This window comes from Alosa alosa, chromosome 10 (assembly GCF_017589495.1).
Source record: "Alosa alosa isolate M-15738 ecotype Scorff River chromosome 10, AALO_Geno_1.1, whole genome shotgun sequence".
In the NCBI taxonomy this organism is placed as follows: domain Eukaryota; kingdom Metazoa; phylum Chordata; class Actinopteri; order Clupeiformes; family Clupeidae; genus Alosa; species Alosa alosa.
Genome location: NC_063198.1, coordinates 23,126,486 through 23,153,985, shown reverse-complemented (window position 1 = coordinate 23,153,985; position 27,500 = coordinate 23,126,486). Strand labels below are relative to the sequence as shown.

At 44.8% G+C, this 27,500-nt stretch overlaps 1 protein-coding gene across 12 annotated transcripts in view; it reads right to left on the bottom strand.

The window, feature by feature from the left end:
* The window catches only part of nav1b (neuron navigator 1b), a 118,222-nt gene that overhangs the window by 68,613 nt on the left and 22,109 nt on the right, over positions 1–27,500 (bottom strand). For all 12 annotated transcript variants that reach the window (XM_048254488.1, XM_048254477.1, XM_048254483.1 and 9 more), the window contains 2 exons: positions 18,505–18,607; positions 7,788–8,147 (listed from right to left, as the gene is read on the bottom strand). In XM_048254488.1, the coding sequence (XP_048110445.1) occupies positions 7,788–8,147; positions 18,505–18,607 (463 nt within the window). The remainder of the gene's footprint in view (positions 1–7,787; positions 8,148–18,504; positions 18,608–27,500) is intronic.

Genomic DNA, 27,500 nt, shown 5'->3' with positions numbered 1-27,500 from the left:
CTCTCACTCACACACACACACACACACGCACGCACACACAACAACTGGCATGCCCACACAAACACATATCAGTGTTTCCATTCTCCTGTACCAGAGGGATTAAGTATTCAGAGATAATGAGAGGGTCTCATTGCGCTCTCATTACTTGACAGCATCTCTCACCAGCATGTTTGGTGCAAGAGAGTATAATGAAGCTTCATTTGAAAGCCGATCGGAAAGCTGAGAGCTGAACTGAATCCTGAATGGAAAAGTCTAGATGGTCAAATTGATGCTGAGTCTGTAGAGGAGTTTAGGCTGAGTTGGATTAGTTGGATCTCAACCAGACGAGGCCCAGACCACAACAGTTGCAGGGCTCCTGTGGATCGGCTGGTACAATAACTTTTAGAGTAAGAGGGTGACGCCACCAAGACCACAGGCTCGTTACCCTGAAAGCCCAAGAATGAGAATTTGTATCCTACTGTTAGTCACGTTAAAAGTGCAGTCAGCGATCGTACGCGATTTCAAGCGCATATACTAAATACTGAAGAGAGGGGTGAGCTACCTCTCTAGTGTGTTTTGTGCTTCTTGGTTAAAATATAATGGACATTGTTTTGGAAAAAAAGCATGTGCTAATAAATTTAAGTACAAACATAAATATAAACAAATGTGACTTCCTGCGTAATTGCTGACTGCACCTTTATACATCAATAAATTACCAGATAAATGTAGACATCAGGTAAACGTGCACACACACACACACACACACACACACACACACACACACACACACACACACACACACACACACACACACACAGGCCTGTGTATTAAAACCCAGGTGGCCAATGCAGTGAAGGCTGGCTGTGTGTGGCGTTCGCTGCTTCCTGAGGCACAGGTAGAGAAGGGTCAGTTCCCCTGACACAGAGGATTAGGCCAGACTTGATTGTGCGCTCGGGGGAAGCGGCCAAAGGGAGTGAGCGATCGATCGTCAGGCACTATTCCTCCAACATGGAGGCTTTATTTCCCCCCTCTTTCTATTGACCCCCTGCAGCCCCTTTGGAGATGCCGTCCTCAGCATTCTACATTACGGTAGGCGCATTAACAACATAAATCATTAGCTTCTGCAATACAGTCCAGTCAGTCCACATCATCTGAGAGCTCGAGTCTTTAGTCCATTTCTGTTCTTTTTCATGTGTCTGGATTCTGGATTAGGGAAGTAGCCAAAAGCTCACACATCCACATTTATTTACCTTTTGACAAATACTGCACAAGTCTCCTGGATAAAGGTCTGCATATATTATTCATTTGCAAAGAATATGTATCCTTGAGTAGTGTCAATACAGCAATTCAATAAGATAGCCATAAAAATATTAAAATAAAATATTCTGTGCGCGAAGTTCAAGTGCCTTGGATCGCTTTTTTTCTTTGAACATTCCATTGAACTTCTGAGCACCTAAGTCGATTTCTTTCAAATTTCAATCAATCCGGTTGCAAACAACCTCTGGTAGTACAGGTACAGTATGGTCCTGCTATGTTGTGGTGCTGACTGTGTCAGACCAGGACTGCTATCTGAAGCGCAGACATGGCCCTCCCTCCGCAGATAATTTCATCTAGCCCAGGGCTTTGTCCCATGTCTTCAATAACGGGTGGGAAATTGATTGAGGAGGGATGATGGGAGACTAGGAGCGGAGAATTCACCTCTTCGTCCATTCACTCTCGGTGGCAGGTTACCATGGTTACAAAGGGGATTTTTGAAAGGTGTTTATTTCTCCCCTCTTTCTCCATCTCTCTATCGCTCTCTCTCTCTCTCTCTCTCTCTCTCTCACACACACACACACACACACACACACACACACAAATGGTGCAGGATAATTGTTTTCGACCAGCTTAGCGCTAGTGTTTTTGTCCTTTTGGTGAGTAGAGCAGTCAGCCATGGGGATGAACTTGCAGGTACTGTAGGTGTGATACTCATGCTTAATACATTACTTCTTCCTGAAGTCAAGCTGGGGGCTATCACAGACCACTGGCTGTGTATGTGTGTGTGTGTGTGTGTGTGTGTGTGTGTGTGTCCATGTGTGTGTGTGTGTGTGTGTCCGTGTGTGTGTGTGTGTGTGTGTGTGCGTGTGTGTGTGTGTGTGTGTGTGTGTGTGTGTGTGTGTGTGTGTGTGTGTGTTGACTACCACAGTCAGCTGGCCAGGGACAGAAGTGTTCATCAGGGAGCACTCGAGAGTGATGAAGACGAGTCTCCCATGTCCCATCATCAGCACACAACCACTAATCTCTGTCTTGGCGTTAACGTGTAGGCTACTTTTAATACAGAAAATAAACTATAAAGCATCCTGCAAACACCTTAACTATTATGTTTAAAAACTGATTATTACTATTATTACTGTATCTTCATCACCATATGAAAGCAAGGTCAATTTAACCCCAACAATTATTGCTGCACCTAAAAGGATAAGCATCTGCAGCCACCTGACACAGCCCCTATACTGTATGTCCTCACTGTGGCCTGGAGCTCTATCTGGGGCTCTGCTGCAGACAGGGCCACTGAGGCGCATTGCGGCGAGCTGAGCCAAAGTCTCAGAGATGACGGGCTGTTTCATCTGACCTCAGAGCAGACGGCACACTGCACGCCCCTCACAAGTGCTAATGGTCGCCCTGGCAACACTTCCTGGGAAACCAGGACCCCTGGGGCTAAACATCCACCAGCAAGCAGGGCGGGGGCCATCGAGCTGGGGTGGTAGAATCAGCCCGGCGAACTCAGACTTTAGCACAGCTGAGAAGGCAAGGTGCAGCTGCAGTGTTTTATATTCAACAAATAGATAGTACGTTCTAGTATGTTCTACACGGGCTCCACTTCCTCATCTTCCTCTCTCCAAGAAGAGAAACGCAGCAGTTCTGCGACGCTTATGCAAGGAGGTTTAATAATTCAGTCTAGCTTCCCTGGCTTGATGGCCTTCTTGGTGAAGCAGAGAGAGGCGTTGGCATCTCAGGGAGAGATCAAAGCACCAGGCTGGATCAAAAACTGGGGCTGAGGAGGGAGCGCAACAAGCTGTGTGTGTGTGTGTGTGTGTGTGTGTGTGTGTGTGTGTGTGTGTGTGTGTGTGTGTCATCACCGCTAACCAGTGATAGCTACCATGGCAACCTCACTAGGACAGGTGGCTACCATGGTGACCAACCTGATGACCCCATTGTTTGTTCAACACGTCCCAATGCATTCCATATGCTGCTATTACATAAATAAACTGTGTATTTAGGAGCTGGCAAAACCCAACATTTACATTGAAGTCATAAATGTGTTAATACTATTAAACAATGTATTGGGCAAGTTTCCCATGCATTTTAAGCCTAGTCCTAGATTACAAGAGACCCTCAAAGAAGATGTCCACTAGAAATGAGCTTTTAGTCTAGAACTAAGCTTAATTTGTGTACGCAAAACTAAGGTGAAGCTGACCCATAATGTATGAAGGAGTACAGTACAATGCACAATATAATTGTTTGTGTTAATGTTTAGACAATTCAACATAATGTATGCTTTTATCAGAGACTAACAGCACATAAAACTTTATGGGACAAAGTTCTGCTTGAGAATGTAATTCTGAATCAAGGCATTCTACCAAATGTGTAACAATAGCATATTATTAGAGCACAGAATTCTTATAGAAGAATGACAACAATTTTGTTTAACAGCTCGCTTCTCTCTAGCCTGGGCTGGCACTGGATGAAGGGCTGGGATGGCAAGAGGGAGCCTGTTTATAAGGCGGGGGCTGGGGGCTGGGGGTGTTACTTGGGTGTTAGCTGGACGTGACACACGACTGAAGCATCTCCAGCTGGCTCTGGCGGTCCTGGCTAATTGCTAATCCTGAGCCTTCTCCACTGCGTGATTTAGGAGCACTCTCAGCCTCCACTGGTGTAGAGGCTACAATGCCTCCTCTCTGACCACTCCCAGCACCATGGGAGAGTTGTAATTATATAGCTATGTAAACACATTTCATTGGTTAGTATTCAGTATTGGCCCTGTCACCACTCATTTTCATTCAGCTGCTCTAGAGGCCTCAGGACTCATTCTCATTTTCTGGCCTCTCCTCGTTGACCTTCTCTTACTTCTGAGAGATTCATTCCCTCTCCCTCTCTTTGTGCGCGCATGTGTGTGTGTGTCTGTGTGTGTGTGTATGTGTGTGTGACAGGCATGTATGTATTATCTCTGCCTTTTGAGTACATGTGTGTGTGATCATCTTTGTGTGTGTGTGTGTGTGTGTGTGTGTGTGTGTGTGTGTGTTCACATGTGTGTGTGTGAGTCTGTGTGTGTGATCATCTTTCTGTGTGTGTGTGTGTCATCCCTCTGTGTGTCACTGTGCAGTGCCATGCTGCAGTGTGAACTTGTCCAAATCCCTCCAGTGTGCTGTGCACAGATAAAGCAGCTTCTTCTCCACTGGAGAGCTGGCCTGGATTCCAGCTCCACCCTGCCTCTCCCCACTGCTACCCTCCCTGATCTCACTGCACTGAGGGAGGACAGAGAGAGAGGAGGAGGAGGAGGAGAGGAGAGAGGGAGAGGAGGAAGAATGAGGAAGGAGGAGAGAGGGAGACGAGAGGGAGGACAGAGGGAGAGGAGAGGGAGGAGGGAGGGAGAGGAGGAGAGGGAAGGAGAGAGAAAGAGAAGGAGGGAGAAGAATGAGAAGAGGGGAGAGGAGGAGGAAGAGAAGGATGAAGAAGAAGGAGGAGAAGGGGAGAGGAGAGGGAGAGAGGAGAGGGAGGAGAGAGGGAGAGGAAGTGGAGGATGAGAAGAAAACTGAGTATGAGAGGATGAATCTGCGATCTAAAAAAACATCTGTGATCTGTGTTCAAGAGACAGATCTGTGTTCTGTGTGAAAGGGACAGATCTGTGATCTCTGTTCAAGCTGCTGTCAGTGGTGACTTCACTTGTAGTGTCAAGAGACAGTGAGAAACAGAGCAGGCGGAGAAAGAGAGGAGAGGCCGATGAATGGGACAAATGAAAGAGAGAGACAGTGATACAGTATAAGGGAAAAGGGAAAGAATGGGGAGTGCTTAATGACTTGAATGAGAGAGGAAGAGAGAGAGAGAAAGAGAGAGACAGAGGGACGGGGGCGTCTAATGACTCAGAGCTAATGATGCTGCCTGTGAGACTGACCACCTGCTTTTCTACTAGCTGAGCACGGCCGACTGAGTGGGGGCCAGACCCACAATAATTAGTCAAGGTCAACTCAGCCTAAAAGGACACACACAAACACATACCCAAACACAAACACAAACACAACCAACCCTTCCCCCCCCCCTCTCTCAGGAACAGATACAGTTCCAGTTTCACCCTTTGTTCTGTGTGGAAGCAGATAGGACGATTTCATGCCTATGTTTTTGTTTTTTTAACGTTTATGTTTTTGTTTTCATGTTTATGTTCTTGTTTTCATGTTTATGTTTGTGTTTTGTTTGTGTTTTCCAGAGGATCAGTGTTGTAGAGCTGCCACAGCATGAGGCTCAGTCAGGCCTCCCTCTGGCTCTGATAACTGCTGTGATAGCCTACACAAGACTTCAAAAGCCATTCAATCCGCAGTAACTACACAGAGGCCAAGCCACTGGACACAACCAACTCCCTACGTCCCACCTAACCCCACACCCCTACAAGGCTTAAGTGCCACTGAGCACCAGAGGCCTTCTGTAATGCAGCCCATTATGACTAAATGCAGTAAAATACATTTATAGTGCATAATTCGATATCAGTTTGATATCAAACCATCCTCCCTCTCTAACCAGCACATAGGTCAGTGTTGAGGAAGCGTTGCTGGCCAGTGAGATGACTAACATATTTATGGCCATCCCTGGACACACTATACAGTTAGCCTGAGGGGCCTATTGACTGAAAGGCCACCAAGCGGGCTTGGAAAACGGGTTAAATGGAGAGTAGCCTATCACACAAACACGCACACGCACACACAGACCACCATCTACACCACACCACCCCCAACACCATTTACTGGCCAATCTTAAATCCAGCCTGGGGCACTAAATCATGTCGAGTCATCTAACTGCTGAATCCCTTACACTCACAGGAAATGGGAAATGGCTTCACATTAATCCCCATATGGATATCCAATATATCACAGAATATTCACCGTATAGTACTGTAATATATTACATAAACACTAAAATGCTGTAAAGTGCAATATATCAGCATGCCATTTTTTGCACATTTGGATTAAATTACATTAAATATGTATCCAATGTGCATATTAGAGTCTGTTCTAATCCATTCAATATTCCACCTTTCCCATCCTATAAGTAACCTCTACCATATTTACAACATCAACAAACATAGCTTGATTTGAAACTACATTGTCAACATCAACAGATACATGTCAAAGCTGTGATGTTTGCACCCAGTGCACCTTTACAGTGGTCTTTATCTTCTCAGGGACAGAGAGGAAACAGGCCAGCCAACAGTAATTGGCAATAAAGTATTTCTCACCTGCGTGCCAATCAGAAATACACATCTTTTTTTCAGGGGCTTGCTTCACTGAAACCAGATGGAAATCTCCCTCTTGTGTTGTAACTTGTTACTTGGGCTGTGACAGTGTAGCATCAACTCCACATCACCTGTTTCTGAATGTCCCTTTGAAACCTTGCATTTGTGCACATGCTTTCTTATTTCACTACACATCCCTAAATGTCGTCTTATCTGACGACTGAGGCCATCAAACATTTGCCTGTTTATTTACGTCTCTAACTAGCAAATGTACTGTAGGCATGCTGACTTGTTAGCCAGGTTGCCTTTTGTTCATGTCTGTCTAACTAGCACATGTAGCTGTTTGTTTACATCATATCTGTCTAACTAGCACATAATATATAACTGTGTTTGTTACCGTCATGTTTGTCTAACTAGCACATGTAACTGTGTTTGTTACCGTCATGTTTGTCTAACTAGCACATGTAACTGTGTTTGTTACCGTCATGTCTGTCTAACTAGCACATGTAACTGTGTTTGTTACCGTCATGTTTGTCTAACTAGCACATGTAACTGTGTTTGTTACCGTCATGTCTGTCTAACTAGCACATGTAACTGTGTTTGCTACCGTCATGTTTGTCTAACTAGCACATGTAACTGTTTGTTTACATCATATCTGTCTATAGCACATGTAACTGTGTTTGTTATCATCATGTCTGTCTAACTAGTACATGTATCTGTTTGTTTACATCATATCTCTCTAACTAGCACATGTAACTGTGTTCCCACCCGTTGGCCAGGTTGTCGTCGTCATCTTCATCGTGGAGGCTCTTGCCGGCCATGTTTGTCTAACTAGCCATGTCTGGTCTAACTACATGTAACTGTGTTTGCTACCAGCCATGTTTAGTATTCAATCCAGTGGCATGTAACTATCAGTTTGTTTACATCATATGTCTGTCTAACTAGCAGCTGTTTGTTTTACATCATATCTGTCTAACTGTAACATGTTTGTCTAACTAGCACATGTGTAACTGTGTTTGTTACGTCATGTTTGTCTAACTAGCACATGTAACTGTGTTTGTTACCGTCATGTCTGTCTAACTAGCACATGTAACTGTGTTTGTTACGTCATGTTTGTCTAACTAGCACATGTAAACCGCCATGTCGTCTAATTCAGCACATGTAACTGTGTTTTCTACCACCATGTTTGTCTAACTAGCACATGTAACTGTTTGTTTACATCATATCTGTCTATAGCACATAACTTCATCATGTCTGTCTAACTAGTACATGTATCAGTTTGTTTACATCATATCTCTCTAACTAGCACATGTAACTGTGTTCCCACCCGTTGGCCAGGTTGTCGTCGTCATCTTCATCGTGGAGGCTCTTGCCGAGCAGGTCGCTGTCGCTCAGGTAGCCCGACTTGAGGTCAGCATCAAGGCCCTCCATCAGCTCCATCTGGGAGGAGTGGCTCAGACGGCTGGAGCAGCGTGTGGGCATGGTGTGGGATGTGTACTGGCTACGCCCGATGCCCCCGCCGCTGACCACTCCTCCACTGCCCGTGGAGGACGGAGCGTCCCCGGCCTGCAGCCGCGGGCTGGACTGACCGTGGCGCCAGGAGAGAGGGGACGAGCGGTTGGACAGGCTGGACAGACTGCGGGCATTGGTGTCGTCGCTGTCGTAGCACACGCTGCTCTCCAGACAGCTAGAGGGAGAGAGAGAGAGAGGAGAGGGAGAGAGGGAGAAAGAGAGAGAAAGATAGAGAGAGAGAGAGAAGGAAAGAGGGAAAGAGAGCAAGAGAGAGAAAGAAAGAGGTAGAGAGGGAATAAATAAACATGAATATACCTCATGAATTATAAACAGTGTTTCTGGACAGGTTGGACAGGCTGTAGGCGCTAGTGATGTCACTGTCATAACACACACTGTTCTCCAGACAGCTGGAGGGGGAGAGAGAAGGATAGAGTAGAGTGATGGAGTAAGAAACAGAGAATAAATAAGAAGAGAGAGGGGGAAGAAAGAGACAGAGAGAGTGTCAGAAGGAGGGAATGAGGGAGAAAAGAAGGGGGAGAGAGTGATAGGTAGAGAGAAAGGTGTAAGTGGAGGAGAAAGAAATAGAGAGAGCACCTGAGAAAGAGCAAGAGAAGAAAGGACATGACAGAGGGGAAGAGAGAAAGAGGAAGGAAAGGATGGAGACAATAGACAAATGACATTTTCATTGTCGCATCAATGCGGAGCGCTGGGATTTGAAACAGCACAGTGGAGCAGAAAGCATGATAGGCCTGACAGAGGCCACACACACACACACGGCGGAGCCAACGAGCGCTTCGAGGGCCCGTCATTGTGATGAGAGCTGACAGAACGACTACAGTGACCCATTTCCTTCAACCGTTCCCTCCCTCGTCCTGGCTCCCAGTCCTTGGTGAACGAGGCGAGGAATATGGCCGCTCATAGGAGCCACACCGCATGAATACTTTAACTGTTCACTAAAAAGCAAACGCTGGAGACGATATTAAACAGAGCCTCTCACATCCCTCCCCATCTCTCCATGCCATAACCAGCAGCTTGTTCCTGCCTCTCAGGAGGTCACAGGCCTGTGGAAATGCAGCGTGAGAATCAGCCAGCGCTGTGGTACTGCAGTCACACTGCTCCAGGAGAGGTTCAGGAAACAGTAGACCACACAACCTGCAAATAGGTCAGGCTGATGAAAGCCTGCTCCCTCTCTTCATTTCTATCTCTCTCTTCCTCTTCCTCTCCCTCTCTCTATCTCTCTCTCTTATCTTTCTCTCTCTTTCTATCTTTCTCTCTCTGTCTTTTTCTTTTTCTCTGTTGTATGAACCTTCTGCTGAGTCTAGTGATTGCATAAGCACACACACACACACACACACACACACACACACAAACCGGTGCTGCACACAGAAGGTTTTAAGTGAATAATTCAGCGTTCCCCATCATGCGGGTCTCTCCTAGTCTGCTATTTTTACCAGGAAGACGGAGAGCTCTCATCAGGCTCCAAACTGGCGTCCGATTCCACCACTCCTGCCAAATGGGTTATTGATACGCTCCTAACTCTTCTGAAATCTGCACTCTGCCTCTGCACTCCAGCAGAGAGAATGTCATCCAATGATGCAAGGAGCAGCAGAACTGCGGCAATATAATTTATATGCAGATATAATTCTCGCCCAATTTGAGACATTAAACATGACCACTCAATAACACTTGATAGTAATTAATTATTGCCAAACAACAGTCAGAGGAATAGTTTGTGACTGATTGCAAGCAATTTAGGGCAGTTTCTGTTCACTCAACACTGAGGCAGGCTAAATGTGAGGGGATCTCTGCACTGCTGAAACACACTGGGGTTGGGGGGAAGGGGGGGCACAGACACACACAAGCTACACCAAACCTCCTGGCAAAGCCACAGATAGCCGTCACCTACCAAAGCGTTAAAGCACACAGCAACTGACAGGCCCTGCTACACAGCCCGATTACCACAACACACCATTCAACCCAAACAAAGCTGCCTGTCACAACAGCAGGCCAGCTCACCTCTCACACTCACTCTCACATGTACACACACACACACACACACCTCCTGGACACAGAGCACAGAGGCCTCCTCAAAGCCAGCCCACACACAGACAGCAGCTCATGGCGAAGCCAGCGTCTGAATGGAAACTGTCTGTGCCCATGTCCTACTGAGACACATCCTACTTAAGATGTCTTCCTGTGGCACTGGGTTATTAATACCCCAGGAAGAACTCCGGGGAGCGTGCAATCCAGAGCTCTCTGAGGTCACTTCCTGCCGAGGGAGGAAATCTACTAATAGCCACTACATGTGTTCTACAGTATACCCGAGTGCAGAATGTGATGTTGATTGATGATTTTAGTGTTTTAACATACTTCTCTAATGAAGTGATGACTGCAATGCAATCAGTATGACTAGTGCAAGCATTGTGTGTATGCATAATAATGTATGCATTTTATTGTGAAATAATAGATCAAATTTTACTTTTATTGTCATTGTGCAATTGAGAAAACCAATGAGTACAAAAGAATGGATACAAAACCAATTAAATATTCCAGACCATTAAAAATAACATCCAACTCTTTCAACTGAACACAAATATTTGACTGCCATTGTTGCTTAATTGAAGCACATTTTGTATGCAGTATGTCCCAGTCCATGACATCCCTGTATTTGTATGTTCTGTCAAGTATATCATTTTTACAAGACGGCCCTAACTGATAAATGGTTACTTTGAATCATGCGTTTGTCAATGAGCCACTTTTTTCACACCCACACACCCACCCACACACCCACACACCCACACACACACACACACACACTACCAAGACCAAGCGTTGGCAGCTCTTCAGTAAATAAAGTGGCTCTGTCTCCACGTCTCCCCCACTCCTCCATCTCATGCACCGTTAGTTTGGGACTTTGGCCACAAATCAGCACTGTACTCAGAGACCAACCGCACATTAGTATTAGTATACACTGCAGCAGGCAGCATCGTCTCAACACGTTGGAGTTCATTAGAGCTGATTAGGTTTTATAGTCGAGACGATGATGATCGTGTTCCTAAAAGGGGAGGCGTTGGTGAATGAGCCGATTCAGCAGATTAATATCAGTAGATGAGGAGCGAATGCAATGATCTATCTGCCAGGTGTCCACAGGAGTCTGGGCATGGCTTGAGGAAATCATTAGCCAGTGCCCTAGAGCTTTGGAACATCCCTCAAACACTTCTCCCACATGGCTGCCAGCTCTGCCTGGATGAGGCCATCATCTGACTGACATACAGTGTACCTAACTAAGGGGATCTGGCACAGCAGCCCTCATTTGTCTTCCAGTAGGAACATGTTTAAAGTACACTCATTCCCCTTCATTCATGTCTGCCTTCTGGACTTCTTCGCTCGCTGGCTCTATGGTGTGAATGCTTTCCATGTTTCCACCTGCTAATTACTGATATTGAACATTGCTTTAGTGCAAGTGAATACATGTCAGTGTGAATGCAGTGAATAGCGAATGCACTGATCGATGTGCCGGGTGTTGTAAAAAGTCTGGGCACCTCTGTAAGAATCATCAGCTGCTGCGGCACAGCTCTGAGTGTCTCCCAGGTTGAAGCCACCTCTGGCCTGGTACTGGGCCACAACGTAGCAAGGCAGACTGACACACCTGTAACACCACTTCCAGAGGAGACTCTTTAAGGGCTGAGCTACACCAGACGTGACAGTGGGTCGTACGTTCGAAAAAAATAGACCATTCATCTAAAATGGATTTTACGCATCGCTAACAAACCGCTTCAGTTACGCGCCTGGTGTAGCTCATACCTAAGGCACTAATTTTCCTATCTCTTGATTGTCCGAGCTTGTTCTGATTGCCTGTAATTGCCTGTTCGATTGTCTACAATATGGCGTCTTTACAGCAAATTCAAAGAGGAGCAAATGCACTCATCGATCTGCCAGGCGGGCCTGAGGAGTCTGGGCATCCCTTTCATGGTCGTTAGCTGCTGCCACATATGGCCCTGATTCTGAGCTTCTCATCTCAGCTGGAGGATAAAAATATCCTCATATCCTGCCTTTCCTCTCGCTTTCTCTGATCTCCTCACAGCTGTCTGGAGTGGATGCATGTCACTTGCTTTCGATGTTGTCTATGTTTCCCAGCTATTTGTTTGTATCACAAATGACCCTCGGAAAACAAGAATCTTCTAGGAGCATAATTGGAACTGATATGTAATTGCTGAGAAGCTGTTTCTAGGCCAGTGCCAACTGCTGTACTGTTATATGGGCTGGCTGTCTATATCAGTGTTGGGGCGTGTTGTTCTTGGGCTGCTGTGGCGGATGACCCCATTAAAATGAAATAGGAACTTGCAGCCTCACCGGAGCTTCTCATTGGGCGGAAGAGCGTTGATTTATGGCTCAGACTGAGCCAAACGTTTTACCAGCTCGGGAATTTGGACATTAGGGCTGCAGGAGCGTGCACCTCTGGAAAAGCTGCCCTCAGCGATACGCTGTGGAAAACCGCCTGTCGGAGCTAAGCTATGGAAAGCCATCACACTCTTCGGAAGAGGCGCAGGAGTTCCTAGGGACTCCTGGCAGGGAGAGCCGAGGAGATCAAAGGGACGAGAGCAGCGGAACGTTGCTACGCTCAGCATGTTCGCCCGTGATAGCATGTGGTGAGGATGAGGAGAGAGGAAGAGGGAATATCAAATGTGCAGATACAAACACACACACACACACACACACACACACACACACACACACACACACACACACACACACACACACACACGGGGCAGCCGTGGCCTACTGGTTAGCGCTTCGGACTTGGCCGGTTCGAGCCCCGACCAGTAGGAAGCGGCTGAAGTGCCCTTGAGCAAGGCACCTAACCCCTCACTGCACTGAGCGCCGCTGTTGTTGCAGGCAGCTCACTGCGCCGGGATTAGTGTGTGCTTCACCTCACTGTGTGTTCACTGTGTGTTTCACTAATTCACGGATTGGGATAAATGCAGAGACCAAATTTCCCTCACGGGATCAAAAGAGTATATATACTACACACACACACACACACACACACACACAGACAGATCTGTCTTCCTCTCCTCTGCAGTACTCCATAGCAGGATCTGCATGCCCCTGAGGTGCTTAATCTAAACCGTGACATTTCAAGGACTACTGTGTGTTGGTAGCCTGGAAACCAAACTCATTTACTTGTGAATAGAGTCTGGTCACTCACAATTGGGAAGCCTTTCCAACACTAGCATGGTGATGGGCGTACAGTAGACATAGCTTAACTTTGAAATCATTGGTCCAGCCATCAAGGATTCATAGGGATGCTCCGGATGCTCCAGGGATAACTAGGGATGCTCTGATCAGTGTTTTTTGGGCCAATCAATGAAATCAGTATCTGCCAATACCGATTACCGATCACGATCACAGGATGGGCATTGAAAGAAAGTGCAGGGCTCTACACTAACTTTTTTTAAAACATTTAAAGCCAACAGTTAAACATTCCAATGCACCAGTTGCAAATATTAAGAATGACTGACAACATTTACGGGAAAACAAAATTTTACTGCCTTCTTGCCTTATGCCTTCATGTAGTAAGAAATTTATGAAACAGGCTATCGTGAGATTTCTTTTTTTATAGTCTGCCAATACTCATTCAGAGAAGAAAGTTCATTGTAACGTAACGTAATGGTGTACCATTGCACACTGCTCCAACAAACAGCAACAAACTCCAACAAATAACAACAGTTGGGTCAGTGTGGGCCGGCTGTCTGTCTTTGTTGCCGTTAGTTGGATGGAGACACCACAGTGTGGACTGGCAGTTGGTTTTATGAACATTCTAAAGACTATTTCCAACAGCTGCCAACAGAGTTTGTTGGTGTTTGTTGGAACAGTGTGCAAGCTCCTTATCAGATCTTACGGTGTTGTTATTAAGATGCAGCCTACTTGATGATACAGGAATCCTTACTTTAATCTGCATTGATGGGGGCAATAATGTTACTTTCGTTTTCTACTTTAGCTTGTAGGCTATTCGGTGTAAACACGCACGAATGGAAGTCATCAGTAGCATCCTACCTTTGAAGACAACATGACGGGAGGCTGCTTTTGTCCCTGTTCGCTACAGCTATAATATATTTAGCATATTCCAGCCAATCCTTTAACTGGACTACGCGAAACTGCTAACATTGAGGTGCATGTAGTCTAGGTTTTATGCTGCATTCACAACGTCATTCTATGGTTCACACTTGTAGGCTAATGTTTTCCAATGTTGTGGTGTATTTTGTATAAAACATTTAGGCTACGTGGTTAGAAGTCATTCTCACCAGTGCTTCTAGATATTTTTTGGCTCTGATCCGCTCTTCTGATCGGCCTTCAGAGAGTGCTCTACTTTAGCTTGTCGGCCTTCAGAGAGTGCTCCGATCAAACTACTTTGAGTGAATATCGGCCGATAATGATCGGCGGCCGATCGATCAGAGCATCCCTATTCATAACGTTACTTACTACTCCACCTATTACTACCTATTACAACTTTACAAACTGAGAAACTGACAGTTAAAACTCAGGGAACAATGTGAGCCTACCTTTGCTGTAAATAAATTTATTGGGCAGATAATCTGCTGAGCGATGGAAACCTTAGTGAACTATGATGTTCCAGACTAGCATCTCCCTGAAAGGAGATCTAGATGGGCGTCGCCAGGCTAGTATGTTGGGTCTTTTTTGGCAGATTCATCATATTCTAAGATTCCATGCGGAAATGGTAACCTTGTCGGCAGAGGTGGAAAAAGTACGAAAATATTGTACTCAAGTAAAAGTACCAATACCTTGATGAAATATTACTCAAGTACAAGTTAAAATACCAATCTGAAAATGTACTCAAGTAAAAGTAAAAAGTAGTTCATTTAAAATGTACTTTAAGTAAAAGTTACTTAGTTACTTTTTTTTGGGGTGGTGTGTACCAGAACAACCAGTTTTACCAGAGACTTTCTAATGAGGAGATCCAGCACTCAAAAAATCCTCCATAGTAATGCATGTGGTTAGTTTGTAACGCCAATATGGCAGTTGTCTACACATATCACAACCCTTCCGCGGCAAAAGCGTCGACATGTGAATACATTGAGCCAATCATGTGGTGTGTTGTGAATACATTGAGCCAATCATGTGGTGTGCTGTGAAGACATAAATTGCCAATCATCTGTTGTGATCTCGCTGCTGGAGTAAGATTGGTGTCGGAAGCCCACGCGACACGCATTTCTGCAAATACAGTAGATGCCCGATAAGTGCCCAAAAGTGTTGCAATATGGCCGCCCGAGTGGAGGTACTTGCCTGATAAGGACGTTGAGAAATGGAGATCTATGTGAAAAATCACGGAGTTCTCCTTTAAGTTTGAGCAGTAGTTGATTTTTCAAAGTTAGTTGCACTCATCCTTGGAGTGAACAGTAATCCAGCACAACTGAAAAGCCCTCACAAGCAGCTGAGGCAGGCAGCCCAATGTTTAGTTGCAGAGAGTTTTTTTTATATTTGGAAACGAGCAGAAGGTTCAGCAGATTAAAGGGCGTCGAACTGGGGGGGAAAGTGGGAAGTATAGGGCCCCAATGGAGGAGAGGGCCCTTGAAAAGTGGAATACAGGGGGCACAACATTTTCACCAGGCATTAGTAATAACTCCGATAACCCACACATAAAAAATCCAAACAACTCCATAAGTAGAGTCATGTGTAATGAAGTGGAATAACACAGGGAAAAAGTATTGAACACGCTAAGAAAAAGCACTAAGGCAAGGAAAGGGAAGGAACGAGCTGGAATCTGTAAGTAGTTAGAGAGTAGTTATCCTTTCTATCTGTGCAAATTAATATAAGCTTGATTAGTAGCCTACATATCGATGGGCTATAAAAAGGTTTTTCATTACCAAGGTGTCACACAAGAAACATTTAATGATGGATAAAAGCAAAAAACTCTCCCAAGACCTTTGCAACCTTATTGTTGCAAAACATATCAATGAAACTGGTTACAGATGCATTTCAAAACTTCAGAATCTTCCAGTAAGCAGCATGGGAGCCATTATCTGCAAGTGGAAGAAACATCACTGCATCATCAACCGGCCTTGCACAGGATCTCCTCGCAATATTTCTTACCAGGGAGTCAGAAGGATAGTCAATTCCAAGAGCCAAGGACCACTCGGAGAAAGCTCCAAAAAGACTTGAAGGCAGCCAATTCAATTTAATTCAATTAAACAGTTCTGGAAGTAACTAAAGATCAGGATTCACAAGAGGGACCCCTGGAATCTGTTTAGAACAATGGGCCAAAATCACACCTGATACTGCGACTAATACATTTTGTCATACAGGAAAATGTCTTGAAGCTGTCTTTACAAACAAAGGCTTTTCCACAAAGTGTTGAAGAAATTTCAGTAGGCACGTTCAATACTTTTTTCCTGTGTCATTCCACTTTAATACACAAAACTCTTATGTTTGGATTTTTTATGTGTGTTAATATAATGTGTGGTAAAAATTTTGAATAGACTCACTGGAAGTTTAGGCTAATTACTGAAAAAAAAATGTAAGCGTTCAATACTCATTTCCACCATATATTTATTTTACCTGAATATTTTAACTTAATTTTTTAAATTAAATGTCAAAATGAATGTCAGACGAAATGTAAAGTTTGACTGACTGGATTTTGTATACAAAACATAGTGAAAACTGTCTAAGGTCACTCTCACTCTCCCTTGCTAAAGAGCTAAATGGTTTAGTCCGCCTGCACGATTCATAAGGTAGTCTATCTTTTGTTTATTTAGTTGAGCATCGCTAGTAGTGGACCACTATTGTTGTGCTGCTGCTGGAGAGACATCAAAATGAGGGGAAACAACTGCTAATAAACTTCTTTCCAAAGAAAGGTGAGCACAAACGTCAAAACACGAAATCCCATGGTGTTTGCTTGAATATCTCCGCAATCAATCTTGAATTTCCCCTTGAGGATCAATAAAGTATCTATCTATCTATCTATCTATCTATCTATCTATCTATCTATCTATCATTGGTGCTAAAACGAACTAAGACAACCCATTGGAATAGCGGAAAATACACTTTCATAGGTTAGGCTAATCTGATGCATCTCGTGATCCAGCTCCATCTCCATAACTTTCAGAAAGACTGCATGGTGCCAGCTTGATTCATTAGTTGTAGGCTACATGCTGATCATTATCACTAGGCTAATGGTTTAGGGCGCACTTTTTTTTCTCTCCCTTTCTGTTTTCGTTAGTCTTAACTTTTTTTTTTACTCAAGTAACGGATGGGATTTTTGATGTAGCGAAGTACAATACTTCACTCAAAATGTAATCAAGTAAAATTTAAAATACCGATTTTAAAAACTACTTAAAAAATACAAAATACACAGAAAAACTACTCAATACAGTAACGTGAGTAAATGTATTTCGTTACTTTCCACCTCTGCTTGTCGGCCATTATCCCTTCTATTTTGCCAATGTGTAAGCCAGTCATTGCAAGCGCCTCTTGATCGATTAATTACCACTATGTGGATACTGTTTTTAGAATTGATTTAGATTAAGTGTTAGTTAGTATAATTTGTATTTTAGTATATTTAGTATATTCTTTATCTTCTACTGTCCTTATTGCTTAGTTGTGTTTTTATATTATATACTTTTAATTACGGTACTTTTTCTGCTGTTAGTGAATGTGTGTGTGTGTTGTCTGTATGCTACTGAATCCTTGAATTTCCCCTGGGGATCAATAAAGTATCTATCTATCTATCTATCTATCTTTTACTGTTTTGCTTTTAATCTGAGAGACCCAAGACACTACACTGCACTCGTTAAGGCATGTCTGCTGAGGTCCGGAATGGAAAAGTATAGAGCTCTTCTAATTGAGAGCCTGACTGTGAGAGTGTGTTCTCTTGTGTTTTCCTCTCTCAGTGTGGGTATGGGCTCGTATCTGTCTACGTGTGTGTGTGTGTGTGCTGTGGTGTGGATCCAGTGTGAGAGGCGGGTGGGGGTGCATCGGGCGACTGGGACAGGCGTAATGAATAGACGCCATAAAGCAGAAATGTTGTTGCTGTAAAAAGTGGTGGCCAGGTGCTCAGACAGCTGAATGGGCACCCTTCCCAGCACACATTCACTCACAGCAGGGGGCTGCAGTATTGATATATTGAAAGTGTTTGTGTTTGTGTTGATGTGTGTGTGTGTGTGTCTGGCTGGGATTGTGCACTCATTTTATTTGCATACCAGTGCACACATCTGAATGTGTGTTTGTGACTGTGTGTGTGTGTGTATGTGTGTGTGTATCTCTCTTGTATTTGAGCTCTTGCTTTTTATATGTCTGAATATGCATACTAGTACATGATTCTGGATATGTGTGTGTGTGTGTGTGTGTGTGTGTGTGTGTGTGTGTATTTATGTTTGTTGGAAAAGGAAAGTGTAGAGCACACACACACCTATCTATATAAAGTCTGTTTGTTTGTGATTGCCTGAGGAGTGTACTACGTATACCATAAATTATGTGTATAGTGCATTTGTACCGAGAACACCGGTTCCACTCACCTGTGGCTGAGCTGGGTCCCTCTCAGACTGGACATAGTGTCCTCCAGGTTCTGCCTGAGGTCCAGAACATTCTGAACGGTCCGCTTCCTCTGGGACTCTGGGTCTGCAGAGGAAGAAAACGGGCCGGTCACACACCACAGAACTACAGAAGAGCTTGACCATAACCACACTCAACTCGGAAAACAGTGCGGAACAGGCTTTTACCCTAAGATGACAGGCGTGCAGCAGACCAGGACAGGTTCAATCCAGATCCAACTGCTATGAATGTCTGAAAGTATGGGGCCGAGATTCATTCCATTCCATCCACTGTATTGACCCAACAAATGCACTAAACCTCTTAAAAGGCACAGATAAACCACTTCACAAGCCATGCTTCCATTAGCCAAAATGTCTTGTTTATATGCTGACATGAGGACCACTTGCTTTGGAGGTGCCTTGTTGAGTCGATCTGCAGTCATCAGATAGCATTAAAGCCCATTTTTCTCCCCCGATGTTTGCATATGGAGAAACAGCTGTTGTCAGATAAAGTACCTCACATCAGGGTGGAGACACATTCTGGCAAAGTGAACTGACCCAATACTTTCCATTTCAGTTTCAGGCAGGATGTTCTATTGGGGCCAGAGAGTTCAAGATTCCCTTGTCTGTCATTTACAATGTCTATACCTTAACTCAAATCTCCATCCAGCCATATTTTCCCCTTCACATAATCCAAGATTCCATACACCAATACTTTTCGCAATATCTTCATTGAACCACAAACAGACAGCAGGAGAAATGTCTAGTAGGTCTGGTGGTCCCTGAGACCTGTTGCAGCCTTATTCTGATGTACAGAGGAGACATCAACAGAGACGGACCACAGGAAGTGACATCATATTCCCAGCATCTGCACACCTGCGCAGCCCTAACTCACAGCCTGCTGATAGAACGCCTGCTTTAAATGACACTTTGCTGATAGATCCTTTTTAAAGCTGCAAGGCACCCCAAAACATTCAGATCCGCACATGGCCTGTGGCCTCTGTTGTTCAGAGCTGTGTGTGTGTGCGTGTGTGTGTGTGTGTGATAAATGTGAGACTTTATGAGAGGAGCACACAGAGTACAGAGCAAATGCCACCCTCGGGGCATCGAGGAGGGTAAGAGATGGCGAGTGTGTGTGTGTGCGTGTGTGTGTGTGTGCATGGTGCCGTTGTTTGCTGGAGCGAGGCAGACACACACATCATCACCGACACAAACATGACAAAGAATCAGACTGCCTCTGACTCAAACAGGGAGATTAGGAGTTATAGAAAGGAGAGAAAAGAGTTCTATGACACAGACTCTACAAGCTGGCAGCTGTGTACCTGAATGAACCTGTTCCCTTCATCTCTACCCAGCCTGCCCAAGCAGACGGGTGGTCCCTTGCTAAGCTGGGGTGTGTTTCCCAAAACCATAATTGCTAACTAAGTTAGCAATTTTGTTGGTTGCAATGCATTTTCCCATTGCCAACCAACTAAGTTGCTAACAGGTATAAGCAACTATGGTTTTGGGGAACGCACCCCTGTTCCCTTCATCTCTACCCAGCCGGCCCAAGCAGATGGGTGGTCCCTTACTAGCTGGGCCCTGCTGGAGACGCTTATCCTAGCCACTGCTGCCATAGGGCTCCTCTAGCCCTTAAAGGTGTAGGTTTTTGAACATTCTAAGTTCCGCAACAATTGAAGGTTCTAAAATTCTATGTTGAATTCAATGAACCCAGATATTCTTTAGAACGTTCATTTCCCAACATTCCCGTCACACTGGTGTGACGGTACTCCTTTAAGGGTTAGGGGATTCAGGCTCTACACAGCAATTTGTTATTGGTGCTGTACAAATAAAATAAAATTGAATTAATTGAATTGAACTGAATTAGTGAGATCATTGGAAGTGGAACTAAAGCAGATGAGTGTTGATGAGTAATGAGAGTACTCATCTTCCTTGTGAGGCCCCTGGTGTTAAAAGGAGGAGATAAAGGTTGGGTTGTTATGAGATAAAGCCAGACAGAAGTCCAGGAGGGACTGCACTGCAGTGGACAACTTCAAAGATGGCAGGTTTTTGGGTGGTGTGAGGCAGACAGACACACGGACACACACGGACACACACACACACACACACACACACACACACACACACACACACACACACACACACACCAATTGAGACAAACTGACCAGAGCCACCAGGAGTCAGACAGTGGAGTCAGAGAAATAGAACCAATGAGAGGAGAGGAAAACATGGCACAAACATTAGAAACATTAAACAGATGTGCATGATGTGTGGAATAGGGACAGAGAGACACGAGTTGCTCAGCCTGTTGTGACTACAGAGAGAGGACATCTGTGTTGTCCTGCCCCAGGCCTCAGAAGGAGGAGATAAATGCTGGGTCTTTATGTTATGAGGCCATGGACTGAGTCTGACCACCAGGCATCCAGGAGTGTAAAAAATGGCAGGCAGGTATTTAGCTGGTGCCAGACAGCGCTGGGGCGAGGCAGACACACACCTCACTGTAACTGAGACAAACGCTACCTCACCATGGCAACCCCATCCACCGCAGTCTCCTGTTGCCTGCAGGCAGTGTGGACATGCATCACTGTGGACTATTAACGTGTGTGTGTGTGTGTGTGTGTGTGTGTGTGTGTGTGTGTGTGTGTGTGTGTGTGTGTGTGTGTGTGTGTGTGTGTGTGTGTGTGTGTGTGTATTTGCATGAGAGAGTGTGTGTGTCTGTGTGTGACGGAGTCTGTGGTGTGTAGATGTATACGGGTTTTTGTGTTTTGTGAGTCTGTGTGTATGTGTGTGCATGCATATGAGTGTGACAGTGTGTGTGTGTGTGTGTGTGTGTGTGTGTGTGTGTTTGTGGCTGTGGGGTGTATTTGCATGAGAGAGTGTGTGCCTGTGTGTGACGGAGTCTGTGGTGTGTAGATGTATATGGGTTTTTGTGTTTTGTGAGTCTATGTATGTGTGTGCATGCATATGAGTGTGACAGTGTGTGTGTGTGTGTGTGTGTGTGTGTGTGTGTGTGTGTGTTTGTTAGCCCCTTTACTATAACATAAAACGCCCATGAGGGGAAGTGGAGAGGTGTTGACACTGACCCTGGCGCTAACTACCTCCGCCCTCACAGTAACCTCCACCCCCCTGAGCCTGTAGCTGCGTCAGCCATCGCCAAATCACACATGTGGCCTCCACAGGGCCATCTGATGGATGTGAGTCTGTCACTGTAATTAGCACTGATCACTCATGATCTACTGTCTGAGTCACCACCCCCCACACACACACACACACACACACACTCAGACACACACCAGACTCTCAACCACACACATACACACATACTGTCATGACAGAGACTCTCAACCATGCACATACACATACTCAGACACAACACACACACATACATACATGCACACACTCAGACATGCACAAACACACACTAAGACACAACAGAAACCCGAGGCCTCTAAAAGCAGAAGAGAAAAAAACTGTCAGTGTTTAAGGTGACAGCCCATAATGTGTTTCACCACAGACATTATCTATGAGACAGTGAGTTCCTGTACTCGGAGTACACCAAGGAATGTTCTGGAAAGGGAGGGATAGAGAGAGAGAGAGAGAAACCATCAAGGGGTGCCAAAAAAGATATCAAGACACTTAAGAAGGTGCCAAAAAGGATGTCAGGGCCTAATTAAATTACATCAGGTAAAACATGTCACTCAAGCAGAAGGACAGCTTCAGTGTTTCTCTCCTAAATCCCTCAACCACGGGGGAGGGGAAGGCAAGCTATCAGTCTGACCACTCAGCCTGCCCTAAATCATGTCAGCCCATCTCTTATGTGAGAGAGAAGGGGAGGCCGCTGTCTCCAGTCTGTGCTTAGACACTGCAGTAAAAGTACCACAGGAATACTAGACGGATAAATCATGAGTTCATATGCTCCGTGACATGTTTTTTTAATCAGGGGAACGGTGAGGTGGGGTGGTGTATGTGTGTGTGTGTGTGTGTGTGTGGGGGGGGGTGCTGCAGATGGAACAGATTGCTTGTCTTTCTTCTCTATTTTCCTTGCCTGTAACCAGTTTTGAATTATTAAAATCACTTCATTCATCAGTGCCACACACACACACACACACGCCTAAAATTGATTTGTGCCCCTGTTGAGTCTCGGGCAGGGAGGAACATATCAAAGTTGCTTTTGTGTGTTTTTACATATCAACGTTTTGTGTACTTGCACAGTAGCTTGAGAGAGAGAGAAAGAGAGAAAAGACAAGAAAAGCAAATAAAAAACACAGCAAACATTTCAGACGGTGGTAAATGAATCCAACTGCACCAGTGATGACTTTGCATCCTCATACGGGGCTACCAAAGACCTGCCCTGTGTCCTACGGACTTTCCCCTAAAGATGCCAGCTGCAGCAACATTTCCGGAAAGGTACTGGCTTGATGAAATTTATTCTGGACTCTCTATCCGACCACATAAAGACCTCGGGATACTTCGGTTTGGCTTTAGGGACCCTCTACTCACTACCACGTAAGTGCAATGTTGTTTGGAACTGTAGAAGAAGTATAAAAATAGCGTTTTGTAGCAGCGAAATAATATGCCCTTCTCACTTCCACGCTAACGAGCTTTGACTAAAAACGGTAACATCGAACTTTCTCAAAACACATCCGAATGACATGATTTGGATGTCAACTCAACGTATGTACTCCCAATCATCCGTAAATTGATCTAAAGTGCATTTTACTCCGGATAATTCCTTTAAGAGGTGTCCCAAACTGTGAGGTCCACATGCTACACAGTGAAGAACAGCAACACTGTCCACTGCTCAAGTGAGATAGCCACCCATGCCCATCAACAATTTGCTGACACAGAGAAGTGAATGGAGCCTCTCACTGTGAAACTGTCTGTGAGTCAGTGTGTGTGTGTGTGTGTGTGTGCGTGTGTGTGTGTGTGTGTGTGTGTGTGTGTGTGTGTGTGTGTGTGTGTGTGTGTGTGTTTTGGGGTGGGGTGTGGCGTCTCAGTAGTGTGTCTAATCAATTCCATGTAGCACTTAGGCATGGCGCCTTAACTGGCATAATTAATGAGAGGATAGAGAGACAGAGAGAGAGAGAGAGAGGAAGAGGGAGAGAGGGAGAGGGAGAGAGAGACTTTGATTTCAAAACCACTTAATTGAACCGTCTTATGGCTCGAGGATCTTTTGTGTGGAAAAAAACCCCAAAAACTGATGTTATCGGTAACATAAACATATTTAACGCTAATCCTTGACTCCAGTTAGACAGACAGCAAAAGAGAGAGAGAGACAGAGAAAGAGAGAGAGAGACAGAGAGAGAGAGAGAGAAAGAGAGAGAGAGAGAGAGAGAATAAGGGAAAGTAAGGTAAACAGGTAGATGGATTGCGACACGGGGGGAGACAGTTACGTACCAATCAGAACAAAAGGCACAAGCCCTAGGAGCTGGCAGCTGTCCTAAGTGAAATGGGTGGCTAAGACCTGTGGAGGAGGGACCTGACAACGTGCTTGGCACCCCCCCAGAGAAAGGGCACCTTCCCTGCCAGTCTGCCATCAGCTAGCTGGCCTCTACCCAACCCAAGTCTTTTTCTCTCCCTCTTTTTTTGTGGTTAAATGTCACTGAAGCACTGAAGTGGTGCTGCCCTTAATCACCTCCACTTTACAGAGAGAGAGAGGACAGAGAGAGAGAGAGAGAGAGAGAGAGGGACAGAGAGAGAGAGAGAGAGAGAGAGAGAGAGAGAGAGAGAGAGAGCAATACTAACACAAACAGGGAAGAAAAACACAAGACAAAGTTGGGAAAGCTCTCGCTGGAGACTGAAACCCATGTTATTGTAGGATACGATAGTGGAACCGACACTGACTTGGCCTGGATTCTGCAAGTCCAGTCCACTCCCAGGTCAAGCCTTCAGCTTGAGGGGGCCTGTTTTCTTGGTCAGTCAGAACCCATTACTGCAGGAGATCTTATGTTAACACCATTGTGATCACTCCAGTGTCTGTAACTTGGTTTGAAGCAGTGGTGTAGTCGACGTGATACGCGGACGCAGTATACCCACTTAAAAAGCATCACCATCTCAGTATACCCACATAAAATAGGCAAGGATACGTATCAATATTTGGGGTTGATCACAGTATACCCACTACAGCTAACTACTACATCACAGTATATTTACTACAGCTAACTAAACTACACTGGTCTGAAGAACAACAGAGATGGAGAAACATTAATGAATGAGAAAACAGACCTGTTCTTCTTGATCTTTCTGTCTTTAATATCTCACTCAGACTGGCAACACTGAAAGCAAAGACTGCCAGGTGGGCCTTTCAGCTTTCACTGCGGTATTTGATCCCAAAGCACAGCAGTTACGATTTCATTCACAGCCAATCTGAGTATTTCACAAAGCACAGACTAGTCTGTCTTGCAGTGCAGTATTAAAACATTGACCTTTCTGAGACCATTTCTGAGTTACACTCCATAATATGTAATATATTTCCCTCATATGATAGGTATGCTCCTATAAAATTACATACAGTTATATTGTATTTAGGGCTACTGTGTTAAACGTATGTAATTTAAGGTGTCTTATATATATTATATAAGATGGTGCCTTAATTTGACATCAAGGGTGTATAAGTCTATAACTGGTGCAGAGTGGAAGGCACTTGACTTTTACTTCATGAACATCAAGGCTATTACAGTTTCAAAGGAAATATAGCCATTCCCTGACCCACATTTACATCCATGCAATATACGTCCGACGTACACACAAAATGTACAACCCACCCACTCACTTGTACACACACCTGCTCAACTGCCCCGTAACCAGAGACCAGAGACATACACACACACACAGACACAAACACACACGCAAAAGCAAGCACATACACCCACACACACTATAGGATTTCAGACAAGGTGGGTCAGACAGGTAGTGGTGGCAGTAAAGAGCTTGCCTGGCTGATCCCTCTGAAAGACTATCTGGAGACTATGTGCTCCAGGGGAGAAGCGGCACCCACTAAATTCTCCCTTGGCCTCCTTTTCATCTCTATGCCTCTATGCTTAGCAAGGCCAGGCAGGGTTCACGATCACCCCAAAACACCCACCAATCTCAATCTATCCCTCTAGCCCAAACACACACACACACACACACACACACACACACACACACACACACACACACACACACAGGACGTTCACATGCATGCAAGCCATTCTCATGATAGGTACCAAGCAATAGGTTATGGAGAAGATGTGATCCTGATCTGGGCCAAACCAGTAAACACCAGCTCTCTCTACCTCAGTGGCTCAGACCTTCAATCAGGTGTCAGGAATGGCAGCTCATGTCTTTAGACTCTCTGTGCTGCCCTCACTCTCAAGGCTTTCCAGCGTTCTCTATCTCTGTTTATCACACGGCTCTTCATAATGCTGCAGAATACTCCATTCACTTGAATGGGCCCCTTCCAACATTCGGTGGTCTGATATTTCTCGACAAAAGACCGTTGTTAAGTATAACAGACCGCTGTCAAGGAAAATGGGTTTTGTGCTTCATATTCACATCTTTCATACCGCAAGTAGTCCAGTCACTTCTTGCTATGGAACTTCATTCAAAAGTGAGGGCAGACCGTTGATCTGCTGTGTTCTGAAGAATGTTTGATTCAAGTTCAGTGTGTGTTGTGAACTATTTGTTTGAGGAAACGGTAACAAATAAATGTAAAGAGTTATATCATGTGGAGTTTATTTTTTCATTTTGGCAAGTAGCCGTGTAATAAGCAGGATAATGTATAGAACACCGGTCATTATCGGAAAATAAGTCCCTTCAGGACGAAGCAAGACCCTGTCCTGATCACCCTGTCGGGACTTATTTTCCAATAATGACCAGCGTTCTATACATTATCCCTTATATATCTATCTGTATGTCTAACTTCTCTCTCGGAACTGTAGTCAGTGTCCATATTCATGCCTGTTACAGGAACTAAAAGGTCAAACATGAAGGTCAAATTCTGTGAAGGGCATACAAGGTAGAGACAGACAGTGGCATACCAATAAACACTTTGTGTCGTATATCATTACAGTTGCAGCAAGTACTTATTTTGTAGGAAAAAGCAAGCTAAGTTAAGCAAACTATCTAAAAGCTAACAATTATTTGCTAGCTTGCCTTTCTAGCTAGCTGGTTTCTTTTGGCAATAAATGTAGCATCATAATGATCCTAGTACACACTACATCAGTTTGTGGTTGCTTCTAAGTGGGTCAGCCTATTCCAGACAGCATCTGACCTCTGTATGTATCAGGCCCCAAACAGGCTCAGTTCTGGCGTGCGTCCAAGCCCCATCTGTTCCAGAATAAGCTATAGTAACTGGGCGAGCTGTGTCCGGCTTCACTGTACTCAACACACACGGGCATCTGTATGCACAGAGCAGGAGCTCTGTTTCCTCCAGAGTGACCTCGTGATGACAGGGGGCACTGAGGCGGTCCAAGGGGACAAGCGGATGCTACAGCACACTGACTGCCACTACCAGATACACATACAGATACAGTATATAAGGCCATTATGGGGACGCCGTGGAAGGATCTGGAAACAGGGCAATAGAGAGTGGGAGGGAGAAAGAGAGAGAGAAAGAGTGACAGAGAGAGAGAAAGAGAGAGAGAAAGAGAGCGAGCTCCACAAATAGACTCCATCTAAAGACATCAATGTTCTCCTTTCATGAAAACTGTATATTACACTAATGAGATGCTGCAGAAAAAAATAGTGCTTTCCTTTTTCATCATTCCCCATAAAGTGCATTCAAATTTGTGTCATTCATCCAGTTCTGTATTTGGTGCGTCCAGAACAAACACTGGGCTTTGTTGCAAAGCATTTAGCTGACTTTAATGAGTACTTCTTCTTTATGGGTGGACAGAATCCCCACACACTGCATGCAAAGAGTCAAGACTACAGGCAGAATACAGTGGAGAGAAATAACAGTCTTACAGTGCTGCTTTACTGAGGACAGGCAGAAACAG